This window comes from Pseudopodoces humilis, chromosome 2 (genome assembly GCF_049639895.1).
Source record: "Pseudopodoces humilis isolate 2021_Gansu_Grassland_sample_001 chromosome 2, ASM4963989v1, whole genome shotgun sequence".
Lineage (NCBI taxonomy): Eukaryota > Metazoa > Chordata > Aves > Passeriformes > Paridae > Pseudopodoces > Pseudopodoces humilis.
The window spans coordinates 26762175-26773844 of NC_142201.1; the positions used below are offsets into that span (position 1 = coordinate 26762175).

The 11670-nt window shown below is 38.0% G+C and overlaps 1 protein-coding gene across 1 annotated transcript in view; it reads right to left on the bottom strand.

Annotated features, from left to right (window-relative positions):
* GCC2 (GRIP and coiled-coil domain containing 2) overlaps window positions 1–11433 on the bottom strand; it is a 30773-nt gene extending 19340 nt beyond the window's left edge. The window contains exons 1-9 of the mRNA XM_014250591.2: window positions 11332–11433; window positions 8427–8489; window positions 7676–7760; window positions 6603–6670; window positions 5377–5481; window positions 2104–4575; window positions 1372–1441; window positions 583–683; window positions 404–502 (exon numbers count right to left, since the gene is read on the bottom strand). Of these exons, the coding sequence (XP_014106066.2) occupies window positions 404–502; window positions 583–683; window positions 1372–1441; window positions 2104–4575; window positions 5377–5481; window positions 6603–6670; window positions 7676–7760; window positions 8427–8489; window positions 11332–11433 (3165 nt within the window). The remainder of the gene's footprint in view (window positions 1–403; window positions 503–582; window positions 684–1371; window positions 1442–2103; window positions 4576–5376; window positions 5482–6602; window positions 6671–7675; window positions 7761–8426; window positions 8490–11331) is intronic.
* Between the last annotated feature and the right edge of the window lie 237 nt (window positions 11434–11670).

Sequence of the window (11670 nt, forward strand, 5' to 3'; positions counted from 1 at the left end):
CTCATGTGCCCAGAGATGTGTTCCAATAAGACTTTCTCCCAGGAAATTACAAGTTTGTCTTCATCATTTAAGGATTTTCAAACTGATCTTCAATTTTATGTACGTTGCAGAATTCATGGGGATTTGTTTTGCCTAGTAACACATTGCTTGGTACATATGGTGCTAGATTCAAAAGTAGATTCATTCCAGTAGAAAGGAAGTGTCTCTGTCTTCTGACAGCAGCTGCACAGTTCCCTTTAAGAGAACCTTGCATTTCTTGATTCTGGTATTCAAGTGCACTGACACAATTTCTTTCACCAAACATAGTGCGCAAGTAAACAGCAATGTATCTCCAGTGTAGGCTTCAAACTCAAAGGATTTTCCGATAGTTTACTGTCTTTTGTGAATGCAGCATTATTCTTACCTTATAGCTTTCAGCTCCTTGGATTACATCTTTCATTGAAGCAGACAATTGATCTTTTTCTGATTGAACCAACTCCAACTGTTCCTTCAGAGTCTGCGTCTTATTAAAAAGAAGAGTGTGTCATTATAACAAAGCCCTCCATGCAGAATCTTCCTCTTATCAGGAAAAAGTCAGAGTACCTCTTTTCGGCTGGCATCTAATTCTTTCTTTGCTTTGACAGCAACCACTTTAATTTTGTTTAGCTTCTCTCCTTTTTCAGCAGATTCTTTTTCAAGCATCCCTAAGATAAATACATAAGAAAATTAAAAATTACACCTTTCCATTTCTTCCTAAGAAGTGAAATTAAACTAAATTCAATTAGAACACAAACATCAGCAGGACTGTAAAACCAAACAAAATATAAAGCAGGGGGAGATGTTCAAGTGTTTCATTCAATTAAACACTTAATTTGAAGCTAAAACGTCCAGACACACAGAAAGCTTAGGGACAATCTTTCACTGGACAATCTTTCCCTGCTTCAGAAGCTCCCATCACAATTAAAAGTTATATTGCTGTCTACTTCTACATAAATTTAACAACGCAGAAGCATTTTCCTATTAATGTGTTGGGATAACTCCAATAAAGCAACAGTAGTTTTGGCAGTGTTGCTTCTCTTTCCTTCTCGTAGCCTCAGGAATTCTTACTGATAACCTTCTCACATTTAAAAAATAAAGATTAAATCCACTACACTGTTTATAGACAGATGTACAGAGGAAGAAAAAGCCTTAAAAAGTATCAAATCATATCCAACTTAAAACTGCTAACATTTTAAATCCCCAATGGAAGGAATACTGTAGGAAGATGCATTAATATCTACTTCTCCATCTTCCTCAACTTGCAAAAATACAGAACAATTATGCAAAGAAAGAAAAGGTAACAATCCAAAGAAGCCAAACCATTTATATATATGAAAAAAGGGAGAAAGATACCAATTTTTTCTTGAAGCTCTGCTACTGAAGACTGTTGATCAGTTTTCTTAGTCATTGTCTCCATTAAATTCTGTATTATAAATAAAGATACAAGAAGTATTACAAAAATTTCTTTGTGGTACCTATTTTGTCTCTAACAAGCCTCCAGAAGTTTCAGCTACAGCTAAAACTGGCTATGTTCCTACTACCAGGAAAGCCTTTATGAGCAACTTCATATCAGCTTGGTGAAAGTTACCCTGAAAGCAGAACATTGCAATCTTTTAAGAGCTGCTTTCCATCCTGTCCAAGGACAAAAAAGGGGAGACACCCTCATTCTATAGCTGTCAGCTTTACAACTGTCAGCAATTCCCAAGACCTGAAGCTAATGCAGATCAATCAGCTTTGAGATGGAACCACAGAAAGTTAGAGGTGAAATATTATCAGGTCAGTCCATCTAATCAATTGATTGCTTCAAGGGATATTGATAAGAAGAAAGGTTCAAGTACAAGCAACTTTTGTCAAAAAACATTATGATTGGTTTTGTTTCATTTTTTTTTTTTCCTGGGGGAAAGAAGGGATTTCTGAGGTGCTAGAAAACCCAGAAATATGTGCTTTCTAGAAGGGAGACTCACTTTTAGGCCAAGGGAAAAAAAAAGAAAAAAAAAAGAAAAGAGAGAATTGAAAGTATTTTTTGAACCTTAATTCTGAAGACTTTAGAGGTTTAGTCTTTATACTTCAATAACAAAATATAACCTTTAGAGAACTCAGTTCGTCTTTCACATTTCTAAGCTCAGTTTCCTTTTGTTCCAGAATGAAATTTAGGTCGTCTTGTTTTTCAGATTCTTTTTGCTGTTCTTGTATTTGACTTTCATAAAAAGCAAGTTTTTGATTGATCTCTTCAGTATTAGCTAAAAGATCTTGATTTTCAATCCTTGCTTTTTCACTGGCATTCCTCAGCTCCTGGATGTCACGTTGAAGCGCTTCTTTTTCAGACAACACTCCTTCCAGTTCTTCTCTCAAGAGATTTTTTTCTTTTTCAAAATCGTGAATAAGGGATCTATGTTCTCTATGTTGAGCTGCATTTTCTTCCTCTAATCTCTCAACTTCTCGCTGCAAACTAATTACTTCCTCCTCCTTTTGTAGAGCAAGGCACTGCTCTTCTTTAATTTTTGATAAGCATTCATTTGCAATTTTTAACAAGTTAAGAGAATCATATTCTTCATTAGAATCTGAAACGCTGAACCCCACCTGCTCAAGTAGGTGGTACAGCTGAGTTCTTACAAGGGATGTGTGCATTTGTTCATTTTCAAGTAGTGTCGATATATGATCTTTTTCTGCAGTCATCATTTGTAGTTTCTTTTGTAAGTTTTCAGACTGCTCTTTCAATACTAAACAACCATCTTTTTCAGATGTAGCCTTTCCCAGCTCTTCACTTAATTCACCTTTTTCCTGAATGAGTTTCTTATTTTCCTCATGAAGAGTGTACACTTCAGATGAAAGCTGCTCTTTATCACGCACCAGAGATTCAATCTGTTTTTCTAGTTGCTCTAGCATTTGAGCATTTTCACTCTTTAAAGTTAAAGCTTCGTTCAGTCTCTCTGTTAATACCTCTTGCTTTTGCTTCAGGTCATTAACGTACTGTTTAGCAACATCCACTTCTTGCTGAAGTTCCTGAATTTTAACTTGGTCTTGCTTGGACGTTTCCTGAAGGATTTCTCTCTCTCCACCCAAGCATTTTACGTCATTTAAAATATCCCTGTTTTGATCAGTAAGTACAACTATCTTTTCTTCCAGTTCTCTTATAGTAATCTCTTTTTGGTCAATAGAGCTTATCATTGTGTTATTGTCCTCCTGAAGACTAACAATTTTACATTTAAGCTCTTCTATCTCTAACTGATTGGATGACAATTTTTCTACTTCTTCCTGGAGGCGATTTACAGTTTCAAGAAGAACATCCTTTTCATTGAAAGCAGCCCGGAGTTTCTGTTGCAGTTGACTGACATCAGAAGCTTGCTGTTGTTTCATTGATTCAAACTCCTGGCTGATCTTTCCAGCAGATTCACCTAGCTCAGCCTGTAGAGTTTCCATTGTTTCTCTCAGGCTGTTGTAATTGGACACTGCTTCTTCTTTCTCCTGAGTTTGCTTTTCAAGTTGTTCTCTAAGTTCCTGCATTTCAAAAACGAATGCCATCTGTTCTTTTTCAGAACCAGATAATAAAGTTTCATTTAGTTCAGAAATTTCTCTCTTGTGTTCATCTTTCAGGGTTTGAATCTCCAATTTGTGCTCTTTCGCAGCAGTTTCATAGTGTTGTCCCGCTGCTTGGAGCTCCAATTTTAGTTTTTCAATTACACAGCAGTAATCTTCTTTAGTAAGCTGCAATTCATTTATCTTAAAGTCCAAATCTTCCCTCTCGTGAAAGTACTCATCCTTCATACGATGGATTTCCTCTTCAAGTTTTATCTTGACATTGGTCATATAAGTTAACTCATCTTTTAATATACTATGTTGGGACTGGAGTTCTTCTAAACTATGCTCCAGGTATCTAACTTTTTCTTCCATTTTTGCTTCTACACAAGGTTCTTCCTGTGTATCTGCAACATCTATCTTGTTTTCTAAATTTTTATTTAAGACTTCTCTCAGTTGCTCCAAGTTATATGCATGCTGGTCAGTTTGAGCATGCATTTCATCCTTGGCATTTTTTTCTGCCAAATTGTGCTGTAACTGATTTATTTGATTTTGCTTTTCTTCATTCTCTTTAGATGATACTTCAATTTGATGCATTAGTTCTGACACCTCTTCCTGATGGGCAATTTTTAATTTTTTGAGCTCTTCATTCAGATTTTTTATTTCATTATGGTAACACTGAGAGTTGCTTTTAATAGTTTCTTGCAGATTTGTCACTTCTTTGTTTTTGTCTTCATTCACATCTTCCAACTGTTTGTTCAGACACAAAATTTGCTCCTCATAAGTAGATTTAATTCTTTGGACATCATCTTGTAATCTTTTAACTTCTTTTTGACTGTCATTGTAACATTCAGCCTGTTCCACCAGCTCCATTTGTTTTTTTTCTTGTTCTTCTAATTCCATCTTCAGCTTTTTTAAATCCTCATCGTGCTTGCATTGTGCATTTTCTAATTCACTCTTCAGAGCCCTTATTTCTTCCAGAGAGTCAATTCTTGATTGTTCCAGTTGCTTCTGCAATTCTTCTGTTTTTGCCACTGCAGCCTAAGCAAACAAGCAAATTATTAAATACTGGTTAATTTAGCACACCAAATTTCCAAGAGAACTGTTTACAGCAATGAATTAGAAAATGTAGCAGTCTAGTTTTAAAGACTGATATAGCTTTTAAATATCTAACTGTATTAGGATAACTCAATTCAGAAGACACCGCACAGAGTACAAGAACATTTGCAAAATATGAAAGGAAAACTAAGTCCTAAATTATGTTTACCAGCATAATTTCACAAAATAGTCATGACAGAGTTCAGCTTTAGCAACTATTCTGATAATACAGTAAAGATCAGATTACTTTTAGTGCATCAAATTCAGGTATCTGGAATATAACAATGTCCATCAATTGCAAGCAGTTTAGTCTTCACTTTACTATTAATTGAGATTATTGATATAATATAGATGCCTTGACTGACAGGCTCCTTCTTATGAATATCTAAAGGTAAACATGATATGAAGATCTAAAGGTTTACCTCATAAAGGTAAACCTGTGCTCTCATGGAAAACCAGAGCTGATTGATTGAAGTCTATGTAGGCTGTTAATGCACAGACTGAATTCATCTTGCAGCTGTGGAACTAGACAGTGTATATAATAATTTTTTATTTATTACTATGAACTAGGTGGTACAGAGAAAATATGCTTTAATATATAAAGCCTTTATATTTGTATTTTTTTAAGAGACAGAACACAGGTAAGTGAAGAAAAATATTAAAATTAAATACGCAACAAGCAAACCTAGAAAATAAATATAATTCTGAAACATTTCAGAAACGTTCTGTGGCCTGTTTCAGTACCTCTGCTTCTTGCTTTACTTGAATATTTTCTTTTTTCAGAGCTATGCACTGCTGCTGACTTTCAGCTTTTTCCAGAAGCACAGCATCCAGCCTTTCTGTGAGAGCCTAATATTAAATGAGAAAGATTATTGAAAGAACAGTTTCTTAACAATGGAAACAGTGATTTCTGAAAAATGTAGGAACTCACATATTGATTATGACCCTTTTTGTCAAATAAGAGCATCAGTCTGGTTTTAAAAATTGCTTTCAGCCCAAATGCAAATGATATTAAATAGGTAGACAAAAACAATGACGTTGGGTTCTTTTAAAAATTGTACTTGTGATCAGCTCATCTTTATTACAAAGTGGGGGTGGTGAAATTCCCATTCTGTATAAAAGAAATCTCCATCCAAATTATTCTCTAATAAAAACAATTCTCTAATTGAGAAATTCCCCCTCACTACCAATTTTCACTTTTGTATGCTATGAGCCTCATCCTGAGAAAGACAGATCCTAAAAGTATTTCCTGTGACATGCAATTTGAATTATGTGCTTCTAATCTTATCAAATTACTGTCTCAGAACTTCTCTAAGTGGCTGAAGTCTTTCTACAATGGTCACTCCAAAACAAACAAAAGCTGGTCTAACCAGCCACACAAGGAAAAGTCTTGCTAGGGACCTTTGTACACATAGAATAGTTTGGGTGGGTGGGGATCTTTAAAGGCCATTGAGTCCAAAGCCCCTGCAGTGATCAGGTTGCCCAGAGCCCCATTCAACGTGATCTTGAATATTTCCAGGGGTGGGGAATCTACCACCTCTCTGAGCAACCTTTTCCAATGTTTCATCATCCTCTGTGTAAAAAATCGTCTTCCTTATATCTAATCTAAATCAACCCCCTTTTAGTTTAAAACCATTACTCCCTGTTCTATTGAAACAGACCCTGCTGAAATGTTTGTCCACATCTTATACGCCCACTTTAAGTACTGAAGTGCTGTGGTAAGTTCTGCCTGGAAAGTGTACTACTCTGTACTATTCCTCACAGAACCAAGAGTGTTTGCTGGCAAGTGGAGTAAGGACATGAGGGGAGAAGGAAAAAAACACTTTAGGAAGTGTCTTGGATTCCTGCAGATTGGTTCCATTCTATTTGAATAATGGTTTTCAAGCTCTTTACTATTTACCAAATTACTTCTGTGGATTTATTTCAGCTAACTTTACATAATACAATAGATATCCATTACACATTCCTACCTGAATAATATCATCAGCTCCTGCAGTAGCTGCTTTAGATCTGAGTTCATCAATTTCTTTCTCCAGCTCTTAAAATGTAAAGAAATTTCACAGTATGAAGTGATGCTGCATCATAGTAGCAAATTTCCAGTAAATCCTGTGCCTGACAACACTTCTAGTCCAATCATCTTTTACTTCAGTTTTTTTTTGTTACTAAGTGATAGAGAGGACTAATGGAAAGAGAACAAATATTCAGCACTACTTCTCCAGTCCTGACACCAAGCATGGTTTCCTGAGGAATCAAAACTTCCTTGCTTGGATAGAGGGGCAACAGATAGAAATTCTTCCGATGATGATCTTACCTTCTTTTCAATGGTCAACTTAAATCAGAGGAAAGATACTCAGTTTCTACTATTTCTCTAAAAATAGGCAGCAATCAGAAGAACAAAATCTTATGAATAAACACACTGAGGAAAAGGCTGGTATAGCTCATCTCTGTATCCTTATTGTTTCAAACAAGGGGAAGTGACACCAGTCCAAGTAGTGGGCCACTGGAGGAAAAAGGACAGCAGAGTGGAGAAGGACAGCACATGAGAGCACAAATTTACACATACTTTTAGGTGTTAAGCATAAAATTTTGTTTGCTGTATTTTACAACTTCTTGCTAAAGCAACAAACGATTAAGCATAAAGTAGCAAACTATCTTAAAGAAGCCATTGTACTCTACCACAAATTATACTACTTATGCATTCTTCCTCCTGTTTGCTTCCTGAAAAGCAACGTGCACCAGTATGGGGAATAGACAATGACAAATCCCTCTTCAACTTTTACACAAGCTACACTGTTCCATCATGCCATACTGTCAGACCAAAATTAATTTAATACCTGACAAAAGCAATGCTTCTTTTCTAGTCTTTCTTAATCAAGTTACTTCAGTCCTTATCCTCTCACCATAAATAGCAAAATTGAAGAAAAATAAAATCTAGTATTTTTGCTCAGAGTCTAAACCTACCTATCAAAAACACACAGTGATATTTGAAAAGGTCAGGTAGTGCCAAGCATTAAGGCAGAAACTGCACTTTCCAGTCAGATACCTGTACATCTTGATTTCACTTTCTGTACAAGCATCATTTGCTTTTTTGCAAACTTGATGAGGTCCTCTTTGGGCAATGTGTCCAGCTGTAAAGAAAGTATGTATCAGAGAAACCAGCTTTCTCTAACCCAGAGGGAAATAGAAACAAGACATTTTAACATCTGACCTCCAAGAAGCTGAATTTTAGGACAAGAAACTCTTACATACATTTTCAACAAGAATAACATTTCAAAGAAGAATAATGTCCAAGTTACTGATGTTGTGTTATCCAATTCTGTTATTTCAATTACAGTAAGATAAACTACTCCTCATTCTGTATTTTTCTGAAACAATTCTGGAGCACACAATTGGGCAGCATCAGTTAGGAAAACTCAGTTAGGAAGGATTACAATTCAGTGCTACAATTTGAACAATATTTTGAAAATAGCATGCTGCCCTAACATTGTCATTGTTTAAATTTACTTCCGATGTATGCAAAGATGTCTGTGTCCATTATGAAACAGACTGCTGCCAAAACTGGATGCTATTAATGATTTATAAAATATAACAGGAAGTGAACACACCAAAAAAGAGATATCTTTTTCCTCATGGTTTCCAAAACACTTCATCTTGATGTTTATAAAATAATTTTTCCTGTCTAGAAGAAATGTTAAAAATATCTTTGTCTTCCTATTAGTCATAGCTTGCATGCTAAACTGTAACCCTTACAACTACTAATATCCAAATGAATTAGGTTTGTGGGGACTGATTACCTTTGATTTCCCTGATCCTGGTGTGCCAGAAGATGCCACCATCTCCTGCCCAGCATCTTGAACCTACAGCAAAATGAAGTACAATCTCGAGTAACAAACTTTTCACTGTAAGACTACCAAAAGAATTAATTGAAAGTCCTTGAACAGAAACTAACTGAATATAGCAAAAGCACAAGAAAATTATTAAAATAAAATAATAAAACAACATGTATTTGTAGGATTAATCAGAAAACATAATGGAAAAAGATATACTCTGATTATTAGAACAGCAGAATGGAAATTTCCCAGTGTCCAAACCAGTATGATCTTATGTTTCCATTACTGAATGGACATATAGAACTGATACAATATTGCAAATTCATTTTATTTACAAGCAGGTTCAAAAGCATGACTCACTATCTATCACAACCCTAAAAGAGCCATTTAAAAAGAACAAAAAAAACCAAAACAAAACCAACAAATCCCAAAAATCAACAACAAAAAACCAAAACAACAACAACAACAACACAAAGAGAAAACAAAAAAAAAAACCCAGAAACTTGTAGAGGAGTTGCATTTAAATCAAACCTTGGGAACTTCTGAATCACATAAACTCCTAATCTTGTTTTGTTTCCTTCTTCAACACACTGGTTTATCACTACAATTGTCAGCCTATCAAATATATTCCAAAAGATCTGGCAAAGTCATGCCTCATTTGGACAAATTATAACCCCTCTCTTCTTTTTTTTTAAAAAAAAACATACTAATTTCCACTAGATTTGGTGGCCTGACAAATACATCTGAAAAGGTCCTTCAACTTCTAGGCTACCTATCCCGAAAATACATGAAAAATGCCTTCTACTGTAAACTTCCACAGATCTAGTCTAGGAGACTGTTACTTTACAGTGGTTTATATGAGATATGCTTACATACAATCAGGAACACTTCCAATATACAAGGAATAGCATTTCCAAGCCTTGACCTTTACCCTGCTTTTTTCTTCATACTATCGTATGTGCATGGGTATAAAAGTAAAGAGCTGTATATACTAATATTTTTTATTTTTATACATGTAGATGTTTTTGTTTGTATACACACATACCTTCACTTTTATTCTGCTATTCTTCTCATTCTGCCCAAAAAAATCAAAACCCTTGCAGTAGAAACTAAAGAAGAATCAAACTGGTTCTGAACACTTTAAGAATGGACAATCACTAATAATTTAGACAGAACAGGTGATACAGATAATAAAAAGCATCACCTTTAGAAATATGAGTTCAAGTACAAATCAAGGACAAAGGCAGTTACATTCATTTACGCAGCACATATGCTAGCTGTTTGGTTTTGGTTTTTTTAAGATGGCAAAAGCAAACTTTTTAGGAAAAAATGTGCTGTACAGAATCAGGGAAAAAAAAACCCAACTATAAAGTTAGTTTTAGATCTTCTTAGCATGTAAACTTTGTCAACATTTACACTCCTAATATTTTAGTCCCTGGACAGCATAATTAATTATGACAAACTGCATGTACTGTTCAGAAAATGACAGTTCATCACTCTCCATACTACAGCAAGGTCAGATGAATTTTCTTCTTTTACTCTTTTACTTTTACTCCTCTAATCTAAGACAGAGGCAGACATACTGTGTAAAACAATGCATCCAGTTTTGCTGTTCTGGTAACAGAAACCAGCTCATGTAGAGGGCTTCATCCACTTGTGTTAAGAGAAAAACAAGAAAGATGAGCTACCAAAAAACCTGAACTTTTCATTGATTACTCACATCCAAGCTGTGAGCCAGCAGCTACTAAGCATGCTTTTAAGCCCAACACAATCCTGCATGTGCCCTTTCTAGTCCACCATTCTGAAATCCAGATGCTTACATAGTTTACTGATATATAGATATATACATTAATTTTTAAGATTTTTTTCAAGCCTACTTTACCCCCTACACTAAGGGGTTTCCATGCCCCACACTTCAAGGTGTTTGTTCCATGTATTTTAACTGCTATCTATCCCTCACTTTTGCAATAGCTTAACATACTCTTAGCCTAACCAATGCAATATATTAGCCTTTGCTGTAAATTGTGGCAGTAATAATGGCCATCATGAACAGCAATTTTCTGATCAGTGTGCATCACCAACTCCAAGTGTACCAAGTCACATCAAAATGCATTTTGAATTGCGATTGCTTCAACCAACAGTAGCATCGAACCTCTATTGGAATGTGGCACGCAAGCAGCACAGACACAGCAGGAGAGTTAATTTAATGTGTGAACTTAAAGCTCTTCAATGTTGCCTTTGGATTTGCCTTGGTGTTTACGAAAGCTACACCAGATACAGACACTTCAGCGGTTTTATTTGCTTATGTTGGTAGGTGTTTCATAGTTGACGTACTATTAACACATCGGGTCACCTCAGTGGAAAAGGAACCCTTGTTCGCCCGTGGGTGCTTTCACAGAGTAAGCACCCGACGCCCTGGCCATGTGTGACCCCAGTGTCGCTCCCCTCGAGTCAGCACCACCCGCTCTCCCCAGCCCGTGCCAACAGGGCGACGTCCCCACCTCTAAGCAGGAGGGGCACTAAACAAGCCCCGCGTAGCCCGCACCGGCGCTCGCATTTCCGCAGGGCACAGGCAGCGGCAGGGCCCTCCTTCCCACCCCCGGCCTCCCTCACAGCAGCCGTCCGCCGGGCCCGCGCCACTCGCGGGGGCTGCGAGGCCGCGGCGGCGAAGGGCGCACTGTGGCCCGCGGGTTCCTCCGTCCGTCACTGCGGGAAGGGAAAGGAACCCGAGGGGCGGGAGGGGCCGGTCCGCACCTTCCCGGTGCCCCGTGCTGCATGCCAAGGTCACGCACCGCCCCCTCCACACCCGCCTCAGCTGCGGTGCCCCCGAGGGCCCCACGGCCCCTCTCCCCCCGCCGCGCCGCCTTACCTCCATGGCGGGGCCAGCCGGCTGCAGGGGCAGGGAGATCGCGGCGCCACAGCCGCCGCCAGCGCCGCTACATCCTCCCCGAGCCGCTTCCGCCTCCGTCATCCCTGCACGCCGGGCTCGGCCTGTCCGTCAGCGAGCGCCGCCCCGGGGGACGGGCGGGGCTGAGCCCAGGGCCCGCTGCCTCTGCCGCTGAGCCGGTCTGGAGCGGACCGTGAGACGGGCGGTAGATATCGCTAGCGGCCTTCTGTTCTCCGTCTATGAAAAGGGGAGAGGGGAAGGGGTACGGCTGCAACACGATTGCACCCTGCTATTCCCTGTTCCTGAAGGGTTCCTAAGGGC